The sequence below is a fragment of the Cherax quadricarinatus genome, chromosome 13 (genome assembly GCF_038502225.1).
Source record: "Cherax quadricarinatus isolate ZL_2023a chromosome 13, ASM3850222v1, whole genome shotgun sequence".
Taxonomy (NCBI): domain Eukaryota; kingdom Metazoa; phylum Arthropoda; class Malacostraca; order Decapoda; family Parastacidae; genus Cherax; species Cherax quadricarinatus.
Genome location: NC_091304.1, coordinates 45,072,576 through 45,098,919, shown reverse-complemented (window position 1 = coordinate 45,098,919; position 26,344 = coordinate 45,072,576). Strand labels below are relative to the sequence as shown.

The 26,344-nt window shown below is 41.1% G+C and overlaps 1 protein-coding gene across 2 annotated transcripts in view; it reads left to right on the top strand.

The window, feature by feature from the left end:
- Nucleotides 1–20,812: 20,812 nt before the first annotated feature.
- The window catches only part of LOC128688564 (uncharacterized), a 144,635-nt gene continuing 139,103 nt past the window's right edge, over nucleotides 20,813–26,344 (top strand). Inside the window, exon 1 of one of the 2 annotated variants that reach the window (XM_053776433.2) lies at nucleotides 20,813–20,985. In XM_053776433.2, the coding sequence (XP_053632408.1) occupies nucleotides 20,953–20,985 (33 nt within the window). In that variant the 5' untranslated portion in view covers nucleotides 20,813–20,952. The remainder of the gene's footprint in view (nucleotides 20,986–26,344) is intronic. The other variant, XM_053776435.2, reaches the window with a different exon arrangement.

Genomic DNA, 26,344 nt, shown 5'->3' with positions numbered 1-26,344 from the left:
TCAGGAAGGTTCCTTGATGTTGGTGAGGGGCTCTTGATTTAGGGAATTGGATCTGTGCTCCATTTCCCCGAATTAAGCCTGAATGCCTTCCACATCCCTCCCCCAGGCGCTGTATAATCCTACGGGTTTAGCGCTTCCCCTTGATTATCGGTGCTGTAAGTGTTCAAGTTCACACAGGCCAGAGTCTCCAGAGTTTTATTATGCTGTAACATATGGGAAAAAATTACGTAACTAGTTCTGTTGATGAACAGGTCATGCTATTAGAAAATTCTTTGCTGCACCACCCCGCCTTGATGTTGCCAGGCAGTACCTAACCCCCACCATTTATTTATTTTATGTCTTTGCAAACAGTACATTGAAATTTTATATTTACAATAGTGGGTTGCAATGCAAAGAGAGCCTCTATTATGCCTAGGCATTATGGGCCAACTTAACATTATTGGCTTACATACTACTTAATACCAAGGAGTATATCATAGTTGTACAGTAGGATAGTAATTATTTCATAGTTGTACAGTACAATATTAATTATGAATGAATCAAAATTTGTATAATACAAAGATATATTTATATTCGAAAAATACTTTTTGTGAAAACAATGATTCAATTATATTCCTGTCAACAATGGATAAAAGGTTCAAAGTGATTGTTTCTGTTGTGATGTGGGAGTACATATGTGAGTATATGTGTACTGAGTATTTAGCATTTAGTCTAGGCTCTTGGGTGATTAATTGGCTTTTGAGAAGTGTCTTAAATTGATTTTCAGACCGGGTTACTTTAATATCTTCTGGTAATGAATTCCATATTTTGGGGCCCTTTATGTGCATAGAGTTTTTACACAGTGTGATATGGACACGAGGTATATCAAAAAGAGATCTGTATCTTGTGTTGTGGTCATGTGTCCTACCAACGGTGTACCACCCCCACCTTGCTCCTACCAGCAGTGTACCACCCCACCGTGCTCTTACTAGCGGTGTACCACCCCCATCTTGCTCCTACCAGCAGTGTATCACCCCACCGTGCTCCTACTAGCGGTGTATCACCCCCACCTTGCTCCTGCCAGCAGTGTATCACCCCACCGTGCTCCTACTAGCGGTGTATCACCCCCACCTTGCTCCTGCCAGCAGTGTATCAGCCCATCTTGCTTCTACTGACAGTGTACCACCCCTACCTTGCTCCTACTAGTGTATCATTCCCACTTTGCTCTTACTAGCAGTGTATCACCCCCACTACTCCTGGAGTTTACCTGGAGAGAGTTTCGGGGGTCAACGCCCCCGCGGCCCGGTCTGTGACCAGGCCTCCTGGTGGATCAGCGCCTGATCAACCAGGCTGTTGCTGCTGGCTGCACGCAAACCAACGTACGAGCCACAGCCCGGCTGATCAGGAACTGACTTTAGGTGCTTGTCCAGTGCCAGCTTGAAGACTGCCAGGGGTCTGTTGGTAATCCCCCTTATGTGTGCTGGGAGGCAGTTGAACAGTCTCGGGCCCCTGACACTTATTGTATGGTCTCTTAACGTGCTAGTGACACCCCTGCTTTTCATTGGGGGGATGGTGCATCGTCTGCCAAGTCTTTTGCTTTCGTAGTGAGTGATTTTCGTGTGCAAGTTCGGTACTAGTCCCTCTAGGATTTTCCAGGTGTATATAATCATGTATCTCTCCCTCCTGCGTTCCAGGGAATACAGGTTTAGAAACCTCAAGCGCTCCCAGTAATTGAGGTGTTTTATCTCCGTTATGCGCGCCGTGAAAGTTCTCTGTACATTTTCTAGGTCGGCAATTTCACCTGCCTTGAAAGGTGCTGTTAGAGTGCAGCAATATTCCAGCCTAGATAGAACAAGTGACCTGAAGAGTGTCATCATGGGCTTGGCCTCCCTAGTTTTGAAGGTTCTCATTATCCATCCTGTCATTTTTCTAGCAGATGCGATTGATACAATGTTATGGTCCTTGAAGGTGAGATCCTCCGACATAATCACTCCCAGGTCTTTGACGTTGGTGTTTCGCTCTATTTTGTGGCCAGAATTTGTTTTGTACTCTGATGAAGATTTAATTTCCTCATGTTTACCATATCTGAGTAATTGAAATTTCTCATCGTTGAACTTCATATTGTTTTCTGCAGCCCACTGAAAGATTTGGTTGATGTCCGCCAGGAGCCTTGCAGTGTCTGCAATGGAAGACACTGTCATGCAGATTCGGGTGTCATCTGCAAAGGAAGACACGGTGCTGTGGCTGACATCCTTGTCTATGTCGGATATGAGGATGAGGAACAAGATGGGAGCTAGTACTGTGCCTTGTGGAACAGAGCTTTTCACCGTAGCTGCCTCGGACTTTACTCTGTTGACGACTACTCTCTGTGTTCTGTTAGTGAGGAAATTATAGATCCATCGACCGACTTTTCCTGTTATTCCTTTAGCGCGCATTTTGTGCGCTATTACGCCATGGTCACACTTGTCGAAGGCTTTTGCAAAGTCTGTATATATTACATCTGCATTCTTTTTGTCTTCTAGTGCATTTAGGACCTTGTCGTAGTGATCCAGTAGTTGAGACAGACAGGAGCGACCTGTTCTAAACCCATGTTGCCCTGGGTTGTGTAACTGATGGGTTTCTAGATGGGTGGTGATCTTGCTTCTTAGGACCCTTTCAAAGATTTTTATGATATGGGATGTTAGTGCTATTGGTCTGTAGTTCTTTGCTGTTGCTTTACTGCCCCCTTTCTGGAGGGGCTATGTCTGTTGTTTTTAGTAACTGTGGGACGACCCCCGTGTCCATGCTCCCTCTCCATAGGATGGAAAAGGCTCGTGATAGGGGCTTCTTGCAGTTCTTGATGAACACAGAGTTCCATGAGTCTGGCCCTGGGGCAGAGTGCATGGGCATGTCATTTATCGCCTGTTCGAAGTCATTTGGCGTCAGGATAACATCGGATAGGCTTGTGTTAATCAAATTTTGTGGCTCTCTCATAAAAAATTTATTTTGATCTTCGACTCTCAGTCTGGTTAGCGGCTTGCTAAAAACTGAGTCATACTGGGACTTGAGTAGCTCACTCATTTCCTTGCTGTCATCTGTGTAGGACCCATCTTGTTTAAGTAGAGGCCCAATACTGGGCGTTGTTCTCGATTTTGATTTGGCATAGGAGAAGAAATACTTTGGGTTTCTTTCGATTTCATTTATAGCTTTTAGTTCTTCCCGCGATTCCTGACTCCTAAAGGATTCTTTTAGCTTAAGTTCGATGCTTGCTATTTCTCTGACCAGTGTCTCCCTGCGCATTTCAGATATATTGACCTCTTTTAGCCGCTCTGACCCCTCAAGGAAGGTTCCTTGATGTTGGTGAGGGGCTCTTCATTTAGGGAATTGGATCTGTGCTCCAGTTCCCCGAATTAAGCCTGAATGCCTTCCACATCCCCCCCCCCAGGCGCTGTATAATCCTCCGGGTTTAGCGCTTCCCCTTTGATTATAATAATAATAATAATTAGCCGCTCTGTTATTCTTTTCCGTCGCCTGTAAAGGGAGCGCCTGTCTCTTTCTATTTTACATCTACTCCTCCTTTTTCTTAGAGGAATAAGCCTTGTGCATACATCGAGTGCCACCGAGTTAATCTGTTCTAGGCATAAGTTTGGGTCTGTGTTGCTTAGTATATCTTCCCAGCTTATATCGGTTAGGACTTGGTTTACTTGGTCCCACTTTATGGTTTTGTTATTGAAGTTGAATTTGGTGAATGCTCCCTCGTGACTAGTCTCATTTTGTCGGTCTGGGGCTCCTCGCATACATGTCTGAACCTCAATTATGTTGTGATCTGAGTATATTGTTTTTGATATGGTGACATTTCTTATCAGATCATCATTGTTAGTGAATATGAGGTCTAGTGTATTCTCCAGTCTAGTAGGCTCTATTATTTGCTGGTTTAAATTGAATTTTGTGCAGAGATTTAAAAGCTCGTGTGAGTGTGAGTTTTCATCAGAGCTGCCTCCTGGTGTTATTACTGCAACAATATTATTTGCTATATTCCTCCATTTTAGGTGCCTTAAGTTGAAATCCCCCAGGAGCAAGATGTTGGGTGCAGGAGCTGGAAGATTTTCCAGACAGTGGTCAATTTTTAACAGCTGTTCCTGGAATTGCTGGGATGTTGCATCCGGAGGCTTGTAGACTACCACAATGACTAGGTTTTGGTTCTCGACCTTTACTGCTAAAACTTCCACTACGTCATTTGAGGCATTAAGCAGTTCTGTGCAAACAAGTGACTCTGCAATGTACAGGCCAACCCCCCCCCCTTTTGCCTGTTCACTCTGTCACATCTGTATAGGTTGTAACCTGGGATCCATATTTCATTGTCCAAGTGATCCTTTATGTGGGTCTCAGTGAAAGCCGCGAACATTGCCTTTGCCTCTGCAAGCAGTCCACGGATGAAAGGTATTTTGTTGTTTGTTGCTGGCTTTAGACTCCTACTAGCAGTGTATCACCCCACTGCTCCTACTAGCAGTGTATCACCCCCACTGCTCCTACTAGCAGTGTATCACCCCCACTGCTCCTACTAGCAGTGTATCACCCCCACTGCTCCTACTAGCAGTGTATCACCCCCACTGCTCCTACTAGCAGTGTATCACCCCACCTTGCTACTAGTAGCAGTGTATCACTCCCACCTTGCTCCTAGTAACAGTGTATCACTCCCACCTTGCTCCTAGTAGCAGTGTATCACTTCCACCCTACTCCAAGTAACAGTGTATCACCCCCACTGCTCTTACTAGCAATCACCCCCACCTTGCTCCTAGTAGCAGTGTATCACTCCCACCTTGCTCCTAGTAGCAGTGTATCACTCCCATCTTACTCCTAGTAGCAGTGTATCACCCCCACTGCACCTACTAGTGTTGTGATAGAAACACAGACCTTATCTCTAGGCTTTATTGAACATAGAATCTTCATAGTACTTCTGCAACAACAAAATATAATGACTAATACATCTAATAATGGCTTCTACAGGGATGGTAATGTCTTGCATATGTCAAGAGAAAAGTTATAACTACAGGCCACATATTTAAACTCACCATGTAATCTGCATCACTAATATAGGGATAGTAGAAGAGAAGAGAATCACACACCATGTGTTGGTGCCCATGACACACACCAAACTGTTGTTGTTGTTAAGGGCCCCGAGAGGTGGTGCAGTATTATCCTCCTGCTGCTCCCCACAGAAGCAGTATCACTACAATCTCCCCCTTCTAAAATATCAGAGACAGTAATCTCCCAAACTGTTAGGTGGGCGACGTACGCGTCCCGACCTTCGTAGCCCTTGAGCCTCTTCACCAGGTTCAATATTTTCCAGCGGGGTTTGACTAACTGCTGGAGCAGAATCCTCTATTTCCGTAGGGGTAGTCTCAAGGGGCTTCCCAGGAGAAAACGAAGCATCTTTCACATCTATTGGTGTATCTTGAGATTCCACACTAATGGGGATTTCAACTGGGGCTAAATGTCTTGTAGATACTGTAGTCTCTTCACCATTTTGGTAGCGAATGTGGGCGTAATGTGGATTAGCTTGCAGGAGCTCTACCTCTTCCACTAAAGGATCCATCTTGTTCATCCTACTGTGACTCTTCAGGAGAACGGGTCCAGGATGACATAACCAAGTGGGCACGGAGGCTCCCATAGAGGAACGACGTGAATAGTTGAGGAGTCTTTCATGAGGGGTTGCATTAGTAGCTGTGCACAGCAATGATCTAATAGAGTGAAGAGCATCAGGTAGGACAGTTTGCCAGTGTTGAACAGGTAGATTGCGTGACTTCAATGTCATTGTAACTGCCTTCCATATAATACCATTGAACCGCTCCACTTGACCATTGCCTTGAGGGTTGTAGCTTGTAGTTCTGCTGCAGGCAATACCTTTGCTAGACAAAAACTCCTGAAGTTCGTTACTCATGAACGAGGATCCCCTGTCTGAATGGATATAAGCTGGCATACCAAAAATAGAGAACAACTGTGAAAGATAACTAATAACAGTTGAAGCAGTCATATTTGCACAGGGGAATACAAAGGGAAACCTTGAATATTCATCTACTATGTTAAGGAAATACCTATTCTGATTTGTGCTTGGTAGAGGTCCTTTGAAATCTATATTCAGTCTCTCGAAAGGCTGGGTGGATTTTATGAGATGAGTCTTCTCTGGCTGATGAAAGTTTGGCTTGCACTCTGCACATACTCTGCATGCTCTGATCACTTGTCGCACATCTTCCACTGAGTAGGGCATGTTCTTTGATTTGACAAAATGGTACAGGCGTGTAACTCCTGGGTGGCACAAAGCCTTGTGGAGCGCTGAGAGTGATTGCAAATCATGACATGCTGCTCCACAGTGGGACCTAGAGAATGCATCAGGTGAGATGTTCTCTTGACCCGGTCGGTACAGAATATCAAAGTCATAACACGATAGTTCCATCCTCCAGCGTAATATCTTGTCATTCTTTATCCTACTTTTGTGCTTCTTGTCGAACATATACATCACAGACCGTTGGTCAGTCCTTATGATGAAATGTCTACCAGTTAAATAATGCCTCCAGTGGCGAACTGCTTCTATGATTGCCTGGACTTCCTTTTCTACAGCAGCATAACATTTCTCTGATCCTTGAAAAGTTCTCGAAAAGAAGGCTACTGGTCGTCCTGCCTGAGATAAGACTGCAACAATGGCAATGTCAGATGCATCCGTTTCCACTTCGAATGGTAGGGACTCATCAATGGCTTGAACTACTGAGTTTTCAATGTCCTGTTTGAGAGTATGGAAAGCGGCTTCTGCTTCCTTTGTCACAGGAAATGTGGTAGCACTCAATGGGCGGACTTTACTTGAATAGTTGTAGATCCATTGTGAGTAATAAGCAAAGAGACCAAGAGTTCTTCGGAGTGACTTTTTGTCTTGAGGCATTGGAAGTTCCCGTAGAGGTCGTAGTCGTTCAGGGTCTGGGAATATTGAACCTCCTTCCACTACATAACCAAGGATGCTAAGCCTTTTAGTTGAAAAAGTGCACTTTTCCTCATTGTAACTGATATTTTTCTTCTTGGCGGCTTCCAAAAACTTATCAAGGTTTGCATCATGTTCCTCCTGGGTCTTGCCACAAATGGTAACATTATCTAAATACGCGTAAGTTCCTATGAGCTGCTCTTCCTGAATGAGTGAATCCATAATTCGTTGGAAGCAGGCTACCCCATTGGTGACTCCAAAAGGGACTCTGGTAAACTGATACAGGCCATCACTAGCCTGAAATGCTGTGTATGGTTTATCTTCATTCCTTATAGGGACTTGATGATAGGCACTCTGTAGATCAATTGTGCTAAACACATAGTACTGAGCAATTTTGTTCACTGTATCATCAATTCGAGGTAGAGGGTACCCATCAAGAAGTGTAAATTTGTTGATTGTCTCAGAGTAATCGATAGCCAGTCTCCGTTTCCTATAATCATCTTTAACAACAACAACCTGTGCACGCCAAGGGGAATTACTCGGTTCTATAATACCCTCCTTCAGCAGCCTCTGAGTTTCTTTCTCAATGAACATCCGATCCTCATAAGAATAGCGGCGTGACTTAGCTGATATAGGATGGCAATCTGCGGTAAGATTTGCAAACAGCTTTGGTGGGTCTACCCATAAAGTGCTAAGTCCACAGACAACAAGAGGAGGCAGTTCACCTCCATATGTTAAGGTGACACTACCATGCAGCTTCTGAAAGTCCTGACCAAGGATAACATATGAGCACAGTTGTGGCAGAATAGCTAAATGTACATCTTGATAATCCTTTCCATTAACTCTGAGATTTACCTTACAAAACCCTAAGGTCTGAATAGAGAGAGAAGTTGATGCCATGGAAACGGTACCTGATGAGTGATGTACAGTCAAGGAGTGGCGTTTAACTAAGTCAAGATTGATGAAACTCTCTGAGCTGCCACTATCAATAAGACCATCTACTTCTGTTCCTTTGATGAATACTTTCACAACTGCCTTTGACAGTGAATTTGGAGTAGCCGCAGAAGTCACTGTTGCTAGTGTCGCATGATCACTGGAATGTGTGGAGGCACTAGCTCTTGTTGATACATTAGCACGACATACTTTAGCAAAGTGACCTTTCTTGTGGCATTTACGGCACATTGCTTCACGAGCAGGACACTTTGGACGTGGATGTCTTGAAAAACCACAAAAGAAACACACCGTACCTGCTGCTGCTGTCACTGAGGCAGGTTCCACAGTAACTTCATTGCAAGAGTCTTGGTCAGGAATTGCAGCACTTACCACTCGAGAAGGCTGAGTGGTACTGTATACTTCAGAATTCTTCTGGGCTGAATCTAGAGCTCTTGCCTGGTCAAAGGCAGCGGCTAAGTCGAGAGTTTTATTCTCCAATAAACTCTGCCTTATTATTGGTGATTGCAGGCCACTGATAAAAGCATCCCTGATGGACTCTTCACAATACTGAGCAGCTGTCACTGCTTGGAAGTGACAGTCCTTACCTAAAATTTTGTGCTTGAAGGTATTCCTCTAAGGATTCATCAATCTGCTGGCGGCGAGTTGCAAGGCGATAGCGTGCAAAGATTTCATTTGTAGGTTTAATATACTGAGACTTGAGGGTTTTGATAGCATCTTCGTAGGTATTACACTCAGAAATAGCCTCATATATCTTAGGTGACACAAAATTGATGAGCAGACTTAGTTTATCTAGATCTTCTTTAGGAAGGGCTCCCAAGAAGTTTTCGAAAGTCTTAAACCAGTGCTTCCATTCCTGAGCAGCCGTTGATAAGCTGGGGTCACAGTCTAGCCTCTCAGGTTTCAGTAAACGCTCCATGTTGTGATGTAGTCTAGCGCAGGATCACCACCAGGTAGCCCAGGATTCTATGTTCAATAAATTGTATCACTCCCACCTTGCTCCTAGTAGCAGTGTATCACTCCCACCTTGCTCCTAGTAGCAATGTATTACTCCCACCTTGCTCCTAGTAGCAGTGTATCACTCCCACCTTGCTCCTAGTAGCAGTGTATCACTCCCACCTTACTCCTAGTAGCAGTGTATCACCCCCACTGCACCTACTAGCATTGTATCACTCCCACCTTGCTCCTAGTAGCAGTGTATCACTCCCACCTTGCTCCTAGTAGCAATGTATTACTCCCACCTTGCTCCTAGTAGCTGTGTATCACCTACCCCCTTTGCTCCTAGTAGCAATTAAGTTCTCTCTCCAGCTCCAATAGCCAATGCAGCGCTGCCTAGTCCCAGACTATACCCAGAAAATCGTCTCATCCTGTTACCTTCCATTCTCCAAGAACAAAGTCGTGAGAACGAAATTGAGTAATGGTTGTTATTAGTATACTACCAATTTTACTTCCTGGATAAGTTGTATATTCTGTTTAAATAAAAATAATTAAATATGGTGTAATTATTTAGATAACACAGAGAGGTCACATGGAAGATCTCTAATTTAATTTAACCCGTCAGAAGAGCCCCCAGTTTTGGGCATTTGTTGGGGGGTGGGGGGAGGTAAAGGGCAGATACTTTAAAAAAATGTCCACAGCCAACCAACTTTGTTTTTGAGGGAGGATAAAAATGAGGTATATTACAGTATTTACAGTCATCCAAAAATCGCTTTGGCATAGCTTTATCATTAGCCAGTGCCCGAAACACTTTTGTTGGTACCAATATGTGTCAGGCATCAAAACGGTGTTGCAAACTCCATTTTTTTTCTCGAGTTTTTATTTGTTGGCCAATCTTAAAAGTTCTAACACTATTTCATGTACACAGAGTCTAATCCCCCTCCCCCCAGAAAAGGAAAAAAATCAAACGATAAATAAAAAAAGATGGCCAAATACTCTTAAGAGTGTTGAGATACCACCAAGCTATTCAAGGCCTTTTATAATTAATTAGATATATTCGATATATATATATATATATATATATATATATATATATATATATATATATATATATATATATATATATATACATATATATATATATATATATATATATATATATATATATATATATATATATATATATATATATATATATATATATATCGAATATATCTAATTAATTATAAAAGGCCTTGAATAGCTTGGTGGTATCTCAACACTCTTAAGAGTATTTGGCCATCTTTTTTTATTTATCGTTTGAAAGAATAGAGAAATTCCAAGCGCTTTCGTGACTACTCACATTATCAAGGAACTATGAAAGTGAAGCATCCAAGGAAGCTATATAAGGGGTCCGGCCAGCACCTCACTATCAGATCCCACAACGGTTAAACAAGTGACCCGCGGCGAGCCAACTTGGATAGGTCCTTTGCACAACTCATCCCCAAGCTATTCTACCCAAGAAAATTTAAAAATTATTTGTCCAGTGTATTATTAAATTTTTCCCAAATTTTATTAATTATAAATGGATCTAATTTATATAAACCAAAGGAAATATTCATATTATTGTCAAAACTGCTTTTTATGAAACAAGATTCAATTATATTCCTGTCGACCATGGACTTGCTTGATACTACTTTCTCAACTTTTTGAAAATCAATTGGATGGTTAAAATCTCTTACATGAATAAATAGAGCATTGGAATCTTGTCCAGTTCTAATGCTATATTTATGTTGTTTTAATCTTAGTTCGAGATTTTTACCAGTTTGACCGTAATAAACTTTATCGCAAATTTTACAAGGAATCTTATAGGCACATCCATCAGCATTTTGGTGGGAATTCTTTATCAAAAGTTTTTTTACTGTATCAAGATTTTTGAATACAACTTTAATATTAAAAGTCTTAAGAAGAGAAGGCATATCAACCAAGTTTTCATGGTAAGGGAGAACCAACATATTTTTAGTTGAATAAGGCTGGTTGCCCCTTTTTGGATTATAAAAAGTGTTTCTAGCAACTTTAAAAGATTTATCAATTACATTTCTTGGGTATTTTAAATCATTACCTATTTCATAAATTTTGGATATTTCCTCATCTATGAACTCAGGACTACAAATTCGTAAAGCTCTCAAAAACATTGATGAGAAAACAGACAGTTTGACTCTATCTTGATGCGAGGAATAATAGTGGACATAGAAACAGTTATTTGTAGGTTTTCTGTAAATTTTAAATTTGAATTCATTATTACCCTTAATAATTAAAACATCTAGAAAAGGCAATGAGTTATTTTCTTCAAACTCAACAGTAAAGTTTATAGAATGGGCTAAGCTATTTAATTTTCCAAGAAAATGGTGTATATCTACATTTTTGGGCATAAGACACAAAATATCATCAACATATCTGAACCATTTAGCTCTATTAGGGAGGATTGTGTTAAGCAACCTTGTTTCAAAAAATTCCATGTATAGGTTACTAAGAACAGGTGAAAGAGGATTTCCCATTGCCATACCAAACTTCTGAGTGTAAAACTTATCATTAAATACAAATTTTGCATCAACAATGCAAAGTTTAATAAGTTTAATGATAGTAGGAACTGGCAATGGTAAATCATAGTTAACGAGTTCTTCAGATAAGAAACTTAATAAATCATCAACAGGAACTTTCGTAAACAAGGAAGTAACATCAAAACTAACCATGTTAAAATCATTTAAGTCAGTCAAGGAGCTTAATTTATCAACCAAGTCTATGTTGTTTTTAACATTAAAGTTAGAAATTTTGCCAACAATAGGGCTCAAAATATCAACAAGCCATTTGGATAATTTATATGAAACTGACCCTATGGAGCTAATAATTCACTAATCCATCTTTACCATCCATCTTTACCTTACATGTATGGACTAATAAAAACACAAACCAGGGAATCCAGTCAGACCAATTATTAGCTCCATAGGGTCAGTTTCATATAAATTATCCAAATGGCTTGTTGATATTTTGAGCCCTATTGTTGGCAAAATTTCTAACCTTAATGTTAAAAACAACATAGACTTGGTTGATAAATTAAGCTCCTTGACTGACTTAAATGATTTTAACATGGTTAGTTTTGATGTTACTTCCTTGTTTACGAAAGTTCCTGTTGATGATTTATTAAGTTTCTTATCTGAAGAACTCGTTAACTATGATTTACCATTGCCAGTTCCTACTATCATTAAACTTATTAAACTTTGCATTGTTGATGCAAAATTTGTATTTAATGATAAGTTTTACACTCAGAAGTTTGGTATGGCAATGGGAAATCCTCTTTCACCTGTTCTTAGTAACCTATACATGGAATTTTTTGAAACAAGGTTGCTTAACACAATCCTCCCTAATAGAGCTAAATGGTTCAGATATGTTGATGATATTTTGTGTCTTATGCCCAAAAATGTAGATATACACCATTTTCTTGGAAAATTAAATAGCTTAGCCCATTCTATAAACTTTACTGTTGAGTTTGAAGAAAATAACTCATTGCCTTTTCTAGATGTTTTAATTATTAAGGGTAATAATGAATTCAAATTTAAAATTTACAGAAAACCTACAAATAACTGTTTCTATGTCCACTATTATTCCTCGCATCAAGATAGAGTCAAACTGTCTGTTTTCTCATCAATGTTTTTGAGAGCTTTACGAATTTGTAGTCCTGAGTTCATAGATGAGGAAATATCCAAAATTTATGAAATAGGTAATGATTTAAAATACCCAAGAAATGTAATTGATAAATCTTTTAAAGTTGCTAGAAACACTTTTTATAATCCAAAAAGGGGCAACCAGCCTTATTCAACTAAAAATATGTTGGTTCTCCCTTACCATGAAAACTTGGTTGATATGCCTTCTCTTTTTAAGACTTTTAATATTAAAGTTGTATTCAAAAATCTTGATACAGTAAAAAAACTTTTGATAAAGAATTCCCCCCAAAATGCTGATGGATGTGTCTATAAGATTCCTTGTAAAATTTGCGATAAAGTTTATTACGGTCAAATTGGTAAAAATCTCGAACTAAGAATAAAACAACATAAATATAGCATTAGAACTGGACAAGATTCCAATGCTCTATTTATTCATGTAAGAGATTTTAACCATCCAATTGATTTTCAAAAAGTTGAGAAAGTAGTATCAAGCAAGTCCATGGTCGACAGGAATATAATTGAATCTTGTTTCATAAAAAGCAGTTTTGACAATAATATGAATATTTCCTTTGGTTTATATAAATTAGATCCATTTATAATTAATAAAATTTGGGAAGAATTTAATAATACACTGGACAAATAATTTTTAAATTTTCTTGGGTAGAATAGCTTGGGGGTGAGTTGTGCAAAGGACCTATCCAAGTTGGCTCGCCGCACGTCACGTGTTTAACCGTTGTGGGATCTGATAGTGAGGTGCTGGCCGGACCCCTTATATAGCTTCCTTGGATGCTTCACTTTCATAGTTCCTTGATAATGTGAGTAGTCACGAAAGCGCTTGGAATTTCTCTATTCTTTCAGAGTGGTTGTTTTGCATATTTTGAAATCACCTGTTTACTGTGATCTTATTGCATATATTATATCTATATATACATATATATATATATATATATATATATATATATATATATATATATATATATATATATATATATATATATATATATATATATATATATATATATATTTATCACACTGGCCGATTCCCACCAAGGCAGGGTGGCCTGAAAAAGAAAAACTTTCACCATCATTCACTCCATCACTGTCTTGCCAGAAGGGTGCTTTACACTACAGTTTTTAAACTGCAACATTAACACCCCTCCTTCAGAGTGCAGGCACTGTACTTCCCATGTGGCCCGGTGGCCTGGTGGCTAAAGCTCCCGCTTCACACATGGAGGGCCCGGGTTCGATTCCCGGCGGGTGGAAACATTTCGACACGTTTCCTTACACCTGTTGTCCTGTTCACCTAGCAGCAAATAGGTACCTGGGTGTTAGTCGACTGGTGTGGGTCGCATCCTGGGGGACAAGATTAAGGACCCCAATGGAAATAAGTTAGACAGTCCTCGATGACGCACTGACTTTCTTGGGTTATCCTGGGTGGCTAACCCTCCGGGGTTAAAAATCCGAACGAAATCTTATCTTATCTTATCTTATCTCCAGGACTCAAGTCCGGCCTGCCGGTTTCCCTGAACCCCTTCATAAATGTTACTTTGCTCACACTCCAACAGCACGTCAAGTATTAAAAACCATTTGTCTCCATTCCCTCCTATCAAACACGCTCACGCATGCCTGCTGGAAGTCCAAGCCCCTCGCACACAAAACCTCCTTTACCCCCTCTCTCCAACCTTTCCTAGGCCGACCCCTACCCCGCCTTCCTTCCACTACAGACTGATACACTCTTGAAGTCATTCTGTTTCGCTCCATTCTCTCTACATGTCCGAACCACCTCAACAACCCTTCCTCAGCCCTCTGGACAACAGTTTTGGTAATCCCGCACCTCCTCCTAACTTCCAAACTACGAATTCTCTGCATTATATTCACACCACACATTGCCCTCAGACATGACATCTCCACTGCCTCCAGCCTTCTCCTCGCTGCAACATTCATCACCCATGCTTCACACCAATATAAGAGCATTGGTAAAACTATACTCTCATACATTTCCCTCTTTGCCTCCAAGGACAAAGTTCTTTGTCTCCACAGACTCCTAAGTGCACCACTCACTCTTTTCCCCTCATCAATTCTATGATTCACCTCATCTTTCATAGACCCATCCGCTGACACGTCCACTCCCAAATATCTGAATACATTCACCTCCTCCATACTCTCTCCCTCCAATCTGATATTCAGTCTTTCATCACCTAATCTTTTTGTTATCCTCATAACCTTACTCTTTCCTGTATTCACCTTTAATTTTCTTCTTTTGCACACCCTACCAAATTCATCCACCAATCTCTTCAACTTCTCTTCAGAATCTCCCAAGAGCACAGTGTCATCAGCAAAGAGCAGCTGTGACAACTCCCACTTTGTGTGTGATTCTTTATCTTTTAACTCTACGCCTCTTGCCAAGACCCTCGTATTTACTTCTCTTACAACCCCATCTATAAATATATTAAACAACCACGGTGACATCACACATCCTTGTCTAAGGCCTACTTTTATTGGGAAAAAATTTCCCTCTTTCCTACATACTCAAACTTGAGCCTCACTATCCTCGTAAAAACTCTTCACTGCTTTCAGTAACCTACCTCCTACACCATACACTTGCAACATCTGCCACATTGCCCCCCTATCCACCCTGTCATATGCCTTTTCCAAATCCATAAATGCCACAAAGACCTCTTTAGCCTTATCTAAATACTGTTCACTTATATGTTTCACTGTAAACACCTGGTCCACACACACCCCCTACCTTTCCTAAAGCCTCCTTGTTCATCTGCTATCCTATTCTCCTTCTTACTCTTAATTCTTTCAATAATAACTCTACCATACACTTTACCAGGTATACTCAGCAGACTTATCCCCCTATAATTTTTGCACTCTCTTTTATCCCCTTTGCCTTTATACAAAAGAACTATGTATGCTCTCTGCCAATCCCTACATATATATATATATATATATATATATATATATATATATATATATATATATATATATATATATATATATATATATATATTTACCAGCCTCTTCAGTCGAGTACATAAAAGTTGATAGAAGCAAAAGAGACTTGAAGATGATGTAATCAGTCCATCACCCTTGAAGTTTTGAGGTGGTCAGTCCCTCAGTCTGGAGAAGAATATTGTTCCATAGTCTGAAACAATATGGAGTTGAAGTGACAGGATGGAGCCTATATACCGCCAGGAGGTGAGATGTAGGCGACTAGTAGAGGTAAGAATGTAGTCGTTGGGAGGTCAGGTCCCTCTCAAATCCAGCCATTCTCACTAGTAGTTGTTGATTTCAGGTCTGTACGAAGATACCCTTGTGTTGCAGTGTCTGACAGAGTGAACATTAAAATGGTATAAAATACCGATAGATTGTTAGGTAAGACACATATGCAACAGTTAGGTATCTTTATTTCGAAACGTTTCGCCTACACAGATTTGAGAGGGACCTGACCTCCCAACGACTACATTCTTACCTCTACCAGTGGCCTACATCTCACCTCCTGGTGGTATATAAGGCTCTATCCTGTCACTTCAACTCCACGAACCGAGTAGACCACACTTCATGATGCACTTCTCGAACAGGGTAAAGATCAAACCAGAGAGTGGGACAGTCAATGACTCGTTCAAGCTAGCACTTGCAGCTGTCGTCAGTGGCAGACTGCAAGTCAAGTTTAATGCGATTCTGTCGCTCAAAGAGGCCTTCGTTATCGTCTGTACTGACGACACCGAGGCTGAAAAACTCATTACCACCACTGCTTCAACCACTCTACGAGTTCAGGGATTTATTGTCTTGACTTCCCCAGCTCTGAGGGCCAGGAGAACTGTGTTCCTCAAGAGACTCTACAGGCTCATCACTGCCCAGACTACCGAAGAAATCAAGTCGTCCATTGAAGCACAGAACCCTTGGGCCAAGGTGGAATTCATTACCAAAATACCCAATGCCTCCTCCATGCTGAAGGTCACCTTCAGTGACGTCAACATGGCAGCCAGAGCTCTCGCTGAGGGACTGGCTATTCACTACTTCCACATCAATCCAGCCTTCATCGAAGCAGAAAAATTCCATCAAATTCCACAGTGTTCCAACTGTTACTCATACCTACATACCACTAAAGACTGCCCTGCCAAGAATAAGAAGTTCTGCTCCACCTGCGGCCAAGAAGGTCATGACTTCAAGGCGTGCACTACTGCCTCTCAACCTAAATGCTTGAACTGCACGAATGATCACCATACTCTTGCTGCCAAGTGCCCAACCAGACGAGATATACTTAAGAAACAACTTCAACAACAAAAAAACACCCACTGCACAAGCAACTACATATGCTGCTTATGGAAAATTTTATAGGGGTTACCTGTATGTATCTCAGCTTTACATGCATACAAGTAATCTCATTGGGAGACAACAACCATATTGTTTATCGTAGTCACCCCGTGTAGACATGTGAGAAAACTTAGCCACCCCTGGTCACTGCAGGTGGTTCCTTCGACCTCACATATCTATCCGAGACCAGTATGATGGGTAGCACCCGCAAGTACTAATTACTTGTGGACTGTATAGATTATATTAGTTTAACTGAATGAAGAGGGGGTATGGGTTGCACATGTACATATCCATCAAGGAAAAAACACTTGTATATAATACCACCACTTACCAGATATTCTCTGGTGGTCACTTGATGTAGCTGGATCACCCACAACCTATCCAAATACAACACACCTAACTGGCCAGTATCAGTTTGTTATAACTAGAGGGGTTACTTAACTGTGGGTGATTGATGCTCCTTATTTCCTCCATTCACTATCTCATTTCGATGTCCTGCTACACAGACACGGTTCTTATTCCAGCAGGACGAGGTATCCGTTGGTTTGTCCCAGTTTAGAAGTCGGGACTCCATAAAAACTTCACTATCCACGGGACAGGAACCACGAGGACTACACTTGTTCATTCGGAATAAGGCGACTTATTTCACTTCACACATTCTCTTAACTTAGTGTTATTATCAGCGATTACAATTCACACGACTATTTAATGTCTCATAGTTATTATGCACATTAGAGGTCACTCCATTAAGATCTGAGACCGATGAGCGATGATTAAATCACGGGTATTTTCCCTTGGACACACTCCATGGCGTCGCACCAGTCACCACCGGTCCTACCATTATTCACTAATTTTACCACTTTATTACAGTGGTCCCATAAATCAAGTTCCCTCACTCTTCACCAGGAACAGTTATGACACTTCCTATTATGAAGTGAGGCCTGTATTAATCCTTAGGCCGCTGTGAACGCCAATTTCCTGGTCCCATGCTTTCCCAGCCTCTTAACTCCATTCAAAACACTCCCGCTCCCGATGCCCCGTCTCAACCTCTCCCCTGCCCATCAGCGCAGGCGCAGAGCTTCCCTGTTGGTTCTATTCCATTTTCAAATACATTTTTTTGACCCATATCAATACATTAAACACCTATTAGGCACTATAGCTTCGGAACATTAAAATATTTTCCACACTGCTATTACCAAGTTTCAAGTAGATACTACCAAGATTCTTCAAGCCATGCAAGCTGCATATACCACTTCTTCGCCAGCTCTTGCTGGCGACTCCACCAAGATTCTTTACTTCATCATGTATGCTCATGTGCAGAATGTAGCTGAACCTGGTTCCTTCAACACCACAATCAACGAACTCTTCAAGCTCAACAACATGCCTGGTTTCACATTCCCTGCATCTCCACCTTCCACAGAGATCATAAAATCCACTGCAAATGTCGCCAACATTACCGCTGCTCCACAGCTACCACACCTTCCTCCCAACACAGAGATGGACCAATCAGAGACCACTGAGACGCCGGCCGATTCCACCAATGAGAGTCCACCAGCACCTGCTTCCACCTCCGTCACAACGGACCAATCAGACGCCTCACCTCAAACGTCTCAGCCACCAGCCAAGAAGGTTAAAACACAAGAGCCTTGGGATGCATCCCTATGTACTACCGCCACTCCTTCACAAGAAGTCCACTGCTTGCCTGGTATGTACTTCTTCACAACCAACCAGAATGAGAACGCAATGTACACTCCAGAAATTATTAAACGCCTCCACAACGGGACAGTCAAGTTCACCTGCGACTCAACTCGATCATTCACCACTGAATCCCTGATCAACCTACTCTCAAAAAGTCACCGCTTTGTGGCACTCTACTACACCACAAGGAAGAAATTCAGGACTCTTCAGAATGGGGCTGCCGAAGACGGTACCCTCATCTAGCAGGACTGTCAATGATCAATCATCGTGAAGGCAAGTTTCCCCAGCACTTTGCTGCCTGCTAAAGCTGGGGTGTGGCTCCAAAACGAACCCTGTAATTGCTGCCTCCGCCCTCCTATGCTGCTGAAGATGCTAAACGAGAAGATACTTCCTACTTGGGGAGTCACCGCAAGACAGAAGTCACCCTCCAACCGGAGGGCCCCAAGAAAGAATACAGAAGAAAGAAGAAGATGAACGGCACCCCCTGCCCGGGAGGCCACCGCCGGGTCGCCATCTAGAGAAGACCCGGGCCGAAGTACCGGCAAACCTACAACAACAACAACTTCAACTCCATATTGTTTCAGACCAGTGGTTCCCAAACTTTTTCAGCTTGTTACCCAATTTAACATGCCACATAAAGCATGTTACCCCTTTCACAAAATGTTGTTATTATTGATATATATGGCTAAATTAAAACACTTGAGATATTTTCTTTTATTTATTGTATTTGATACAATAATTGATACAATAATTTGATACAATTGTGCATCTCTAATGACTATTACCAAAGATGTCAAGAACATCAGTGGGATGGATGGAGTTGCATACTTGAAGCTAGTTTAGGAATTCTTGGCTTCATACCAGCTTGTCTACCTCGGCTGATGCTCACAGATAAACTGACAGTGTGAAATAGAGGCAGCCTCAGGAAGTGAGTGACGTGTACTGGACAGGTCGATCTGGGCTACTGAGTGACTTTTGTCCTGAAGCATACTTGTCAAAATACTTTTGGGTTTCCACACACTTAGCTATATATTTCTTCTTTTCTAATACTGTATATTAGTTTTTGATGTTTATTGTTATTTGGTTTAACTTTATTACTTACTTATAATAGGTTTACTTTACAACTTTATATACTAAGACAAAGTTAACAATAATCCTCATACCGGGTACCGCATTGTTTTCTTGATTTTCAGAATTCATAACTTTTTTTCTGTCACCTCCATTACCCCCCAAAAATGGTTAAATTACCCCAGGGGGTAATTTACCCCCAGTTTGGGAACCACTGTTTCAGACTATGGAACAATACTCTTCTCCAGGCTGAGGGACTGACCAACTCAAAACTTCAAGGGTGATGGACTGATTACATCGTCTTCAAGTCTCTTTTGCTTCTATCAACTTTTCTGTACTCGACTGTTGAAGCCTACTGTGTAGGCGAAACGTTTCGAAATAATGATACCTAACTGTTGCATATGTGTCTTACCTAACAACGTAGCTATGTGTTTGCCTTGGCCCGAGGACACACGTGGCAGTGATATCTCATGGATTAATTTCAGCCTAATCCAGTTTGAATACCCGCCTCAACAAGCAGTCTATATAGCAATGAAATCACGAAACAAGTAATTTTAAATCGGTATTTAAAGCGGGTATTCAAACTGGATGAGGCTGAAATTAATCCTTGAGATACCACTGCCACGAGTGTCCTCGGGCCAAGGCAAACACATAGCTACGTGCTGTGTGCTTGGTTCTTGTAGGATCAGTGGCGTAGTGTAAAGAAACACGCCCAACGTGTTTCTACCCTTGCTGGGAATCGAACCCAGACACTCGCCGTGTAAAGCGAGAGCTTTAGCCACCAGGCCTTAATTTTAAATGAGTTCTTGCTAATTGACCAGTTTTACCTATTCGGCATGCTAGACGTTTTGGTCCAAGGCAGCCAGCCTTCAGACAGGTGGTTTTCAGCTTTATATATTAGTAGCAGTAGTAGTTGTAGTCGTAGTAGTGCAGCAACCAAGGGAAAGTACGATTATGTGTCACTAGTCTGGCGTTGGCAACCACAGAAAACAACACACTGTATTATTCATCATCCACTTATACGCTTCTTCATCAATGATACGTCACACTTACACCTAATGCCTATCCTTTCCAGAATCTCCTTGCTAAGAAACAGCGAAAACTATTGAAATTGTATAGAGAATTTACTGGTGGCAGCAGTGGCTGGCAACGTCCAGGTGTTTGCTTGAGGTGGTTGGCAGGGGGAGAGAACCACAACAGAAGACCCACTCGCGTTGCTGCAGTAGTTTTGAGGATAACATTGTGGCAGGGTGTTACCAAATTACTTGCTCAGGTTGCCCTACAATTTTGTTAAGTGACTGGAACAGGGGGAGTGTTTACCCCGGGTGTGAGTACAAGGAGTGAACGATGGGTTCACCATTCTGCTCAGTTCTTTTCAAGGTAGGATAATTATTACACATTTTGAATGAGTGTTTAATTATTATAGTGATAATTAAACGCTAAATCATTCGTGTTTAATATACTGATCTATACTAAATACCGTCACAAGTTTTATTATTTGAAGAGATAATTATTTCCTTTGTGTATTTATCTCGTGTTTAAGCCGACTTATACACCTGGTCTATAAAGCCAAGTCTGAAAATTGCAAAATTAAAATATCAGGCATTGTTAGGTCAGGTTTCTAAACTTCGTCTTTGTGGAACACTAAAACTTTCTTAATGTTATTTCAAGAAAATATATTGAACGTTAAAATTAAAGATAATTGGCTTGTTTGGCCACTCTGACTCGACTTGCATAATCTAAAAGAAATATATTTACGAAATAGAAATAATAGGGGGATGGGACAATTCGAATTAGAGAGCTGAGGCAAATAAGCCCGGTGTATCTGATACAGTGAAAGGCAGAGAATAAGTAACTGTGATGTTGAGTGTATAATTAAGAGAGAGAAAAAAAACAGAATAAAATAAGAGGTTAAACAGTTGTGACTCGCGGATTCCTGTCCAATATAATTCTAGTGAACTGAAATAATCACAGATCTCATCAAAATTTTGAATATAGATTGGTTATAATACAATGAATGGATATTTATATACATTAATATATTTTTCTCTTTCTCTTATTTTTTTTTTTGTTTTACTACACAACGGTTTTACAGGGTTAAGTTATGATTTTCTACCTTTATTTACAAGCTGAGAGCTGTTGCCTACCTCAGCTCATTTAAGTCTTTTTATTATGAGACATACAAAAGGAAATAGGATGAAGTTGGAGTCATCTGTTGGCCACCGATTTTAAATTGTCAACCGACTTTATTACGTCAGTGTCATGCTGTGCGAACAAGTTCCAGACTCGATTATTATTATAATCATGGGGGAGCGCTAAACCCGTAGGATTATACAGCGCATGTTTGGAGGGGAGGCACTCGTGCTAAATTCAGGGAACCGGAGCACAGATCCAATTCCCTAGATCAAGAGCCCCTCACCAGCGTCAAGAAACCTCCCTTGAGTCCAGAATCGAATCATTCTAGGAATATATCTTAGTGATGTTCTTGGCAAGGGCGCAGCCAGAGTGTAGTTGCTGTTTGCTGCCTTGTGTAGAATTTGCCGCGGGGATCAACGCCCCCGCGGCCCGGTCCATGACCAGGCCTTGTGGTGGATCAAGGCCTTATCAACCAGGCTGTTACAGATGGTCGCACTTAAACCGACGTACGAACCACAGGCTGATCGGGTACTGACTAGTTGCCTGTCCAGCTCCCTCTTGAAAACAGCCATTTTGCTATTGGTAATCCCCCTTATGCATGCTGGGAGGCAGTTGAACAGTCTTGCACCCTTGACACTTATTGTACTCTTAGCGTACTCCTGACGTCCCTGCTTTTCATTGGAAGGGATATTACATCTCGTGCCGAGTCTTCTGCTTTCGTAGGGAGTGATTTTCGTATGCAGATTTGGTAGTAACCCGTCTAGGATTTTCCAGGTGTATATTATCATACACAAGTAACCCGCACATAGGAGAGGAGCTTACGACGACGTTTCGGTCTGACTTGGACCTGGAGTTTACCTGGAGAGAGTTCCGGGGGTCAACGCCCCCGCGGCCCGGTCTGTGACCAGGCCTTCTGGTGGATCAGAGCCTGATCAACCAGGCTGTTACTGCTGGTCAGTGTAATTTTGTAAATAGTCCAAGTCGGACCGAAACATCGTCATAAGCTCCTCTTCTATGTGAGGGTTTTGTGTATTGTTCCAGTCAAGGTATTGTGCCTTTTTGTTATTGATGTATATTATCATGTATCTTACATCGAGACGTCAAAACTTTAATGGAGACTTACTAACATTTATAGCTTAACTATCTCATATTGTTCTAACTTCATATGCTATTATATAACATTGTTATAACTTCATATATAATGAAGAAAAAGATACAATACCGTGACAGGAACAATACACGTATAACCCGCACATACGAGAGTGGAACTTACGAAGATGTTTCAGTCTGACTTGGACCAATTTTTAGTCACACTATCACTTGTTAACCCATCAAGAGAGGTTCCTTGATGTTGGTGAGGGGCTCTTGATCTAGGGAACTGGATCTGTGCTCCAGTTCCCTGAATTATGCCTGAATACCTTCCATCACCCCCCCCTCCCCTCAAAGGCGCTGCATAATCCTACTGGTTTAGCGCTTCCCCATGATAATATCACTTGTTATTGGTCTAAACCGGACCGAAACGTCGTAAGTTCCTTTCTATGTGTGGGTTGTGTATTCATATATAGTTACATAAGATTGTTATAACTTTACTTACAGTCATAAATAACATTTTGACGTCATAGAGCATTTTAATACTTTCATAATTATATAACACAAAGTATATACACTCGCAAAACATTATTATATAATGTACAATCGTATATTGTTACAATTGTACTGACAATATAACATTGTTGGAGTAAGCTTGCGTGAGCGTGTTAGGAGAGAGTGGAGACAAGTTTTTTTTATTACTTGTGCTGTTGGAGTGTGAGGAAAGTAACATGAAGGGATTAAAGGAAACCGGTTAGCCGGACTTGAGTCCTGGAGGTGAACGTACAGTACTGAGCTCTGAAGGAAGGGTGGAGATGGGTTGCAGTTTTTAACTGTAGTGTCAGCACGCCCCTGGCAAGACAGTGATGGAGCGAATGATGAAAGTGCTGCCATTTCGGGTCACCTTCCTCCGTGGGAAACGGCCTATATGTTAAGAAAATAATTATTATAGCTTTAAAAACCATGTAACATTGTTATAAGTTCATATTCAATCATGATTATTATAACTTACAATCGTTTATGATTGTTATAAAAATTTCTCCTTACATTCCTTCAAAACCCTTGTATCAAGTGGGTTTTCGATAACGTGGATGGGGTAAGAATACTCATGTAGGCTGGTAGTACATATAATATATAACGGGAAGTATGGGAAGCGCCAACAGCCGACCTGCCTCTCTCTGCTCCCTATCTTCGACTGACTCTCAAGTGCCTACGGGTGAGGGGTGTTTAAAATCCTGCTATGGTCAGCAGCAATATGAATAATCAGTGATTCATGCAGACAGTTGGTAGTGAGTCATCTACTGGTACACTGGTTACTGGTAACTGGTTACTAGGAACTGGTACTACTACTGAGAGCTCGGCGACGCTAACGTATGTCGTCCCGACATACAACTAATACAAACTAGAGACGGCAGGTGTACAGCTTGGGCTGATTCTATACAATGTCAAAGTACAAAACAATTGAACATTATAACATACATAAGTAGAATATTGGAATGGAAGCTTATGTAATTGAAACTGTAATAAAACTGTAATGCAATACAAGGTATAATGTAGCACAACTCATCGAATGAAACTCAACATTGGGATTACACAATAGAAGTGATAAAAAAAAATTTGATCGATCGATCTGTATTCATGTGATCTACGGATTCTGAGGAAGGAATATATACAAAGAAAGAAGTGTTTAACAGAAAGGCAGAATCGGTGCACTCAAATCTAGACTGTTAACTCTCAGAATTCGGAGAGAACGTGAACACAAAAAATTCTTGAATACTGATAAGTTGATACTGTAATTATTCATCTATACAGGTTATTTACATTTAACCCCAACTCTGCTAGGGTGAGATTGATATATGCAGAATGGGTGTCATCTCTGGGAGGATCAAACTCTGTTGCACTGGCTAACTCATGCTGTATTTGAGGCAAATCTGAATTGGTAGTAACAAATGATACTTGAGGATTTCTCAATACCTGTCATGTACGTAGGGAATAACGACATTCAGGTTGATCGTCTGACTGAGTATTGGAGGTAGAGAGTACAGGATCAGGAGGATTGTCAGAGTCTCTCACATTAGTCTGGGTTGGAACATCATTATCATCACATACTAACTTCATATGATCTAAATGCGATTCTTTATACTGACCAGTACTAATTTCTCTAACCTTATACTTATTACCAGTGATATGTTTAACTACTCGATAAGGACCAACAAACTTTTGATCAAGCTTAGGCATTGCAGACGTTTTGTTAAAGTTAGTCAGCATAACTCTTGAACCTACTTTGATTTTGGATGGCTTTGCTCGAGTGTTTGCGACTCTTGTAAATTCTGCTGTTGATTTATGAAGTGTTTCATGGATTCTTCTAAAAACACTTTGAGCTAAGCTGGTACGAGTTGCTATGAAATCATCAGGGTTGTAATTTGGTTTCAGATTAGAATATAGCAACTCCTAAGGCAAACGTTTATCTACACCATACAATGCATAATGTGGAGTGTCACCTATAGAAACATTGTAAGCAGAATTTATAGCACACTGCACATCAGGTATAACTTCATCCCAAGTTTCACTGTTGGGATTGATAGTGGCTCTCAAGACATCAAGTACTTTCTTATTGGTACGTTCCGCTATCCCACCACTGCCACCATTTGTCAAGTGGGTTTTCGATAACGTGGATGGGGTAAGAATACTCACGTAGGCTGGTAGTACGTATAATATATAACAGGAAGTATGGGAAGTGCCAACAGCCGACCTGCCTCTCTCTGCTCCCTATCTTCAACTGACTCTCAAGTGCCTACGGGTGAGGGGTGTTTGAAATCCTGCTATGGTCAGCAGCAATATGAATAATCAGTGAGTGATTCACGCAGACGGTTGGTAGTGAGTCATCTACTGGTACACTGGTTACTGGTAACTGGTTACTAGGAACTGGTGCTACTACTGAGACTTGCGAACAGTTCATCAGTGACCATTGTTTATGATTGTTATAACTTCATATACAATCATATGGTTGTTATAACTTCATATACAATCATATGATTGTTATAACTTCATATACCATGGTAGGTAAGAAACATAAGCAACAGTTAGGCAACTTCATTCCGAAACGTTTCGCCTACACAGTAGGCTTCTTCAGTCGAATACAGAAAGTAGGCAGGAACAGTAGAGATGTGAAAACGATGTAATCAGTCCATCACCCTTGAAGTCGTAGAATTTGAGGTTGTCAGTCCCTCGGCCTGGAGAAGTTCAGTTCCATAGTCAGGAACTATCTGAAAATCAAGCGACAGTGCGGAGACTTAAATACTGTCGGAAGGAGAGGTGCAGAGTAGTAGTAGTAGTGAGAATGTAGCCACTGAGAGGTCAGGTCTCTCTCAGATCCAACAGTTCTCACTTGAAAGGGTTGTCTAAGGCGTTTTCTGTACCAAGAGGCCATGTGTTGTAGTGTCTGACAGGATGAACATCAAAATGGTATACAATACCGACAGGTTGGTAGGTAAGACACATAAGCAACAGTTAG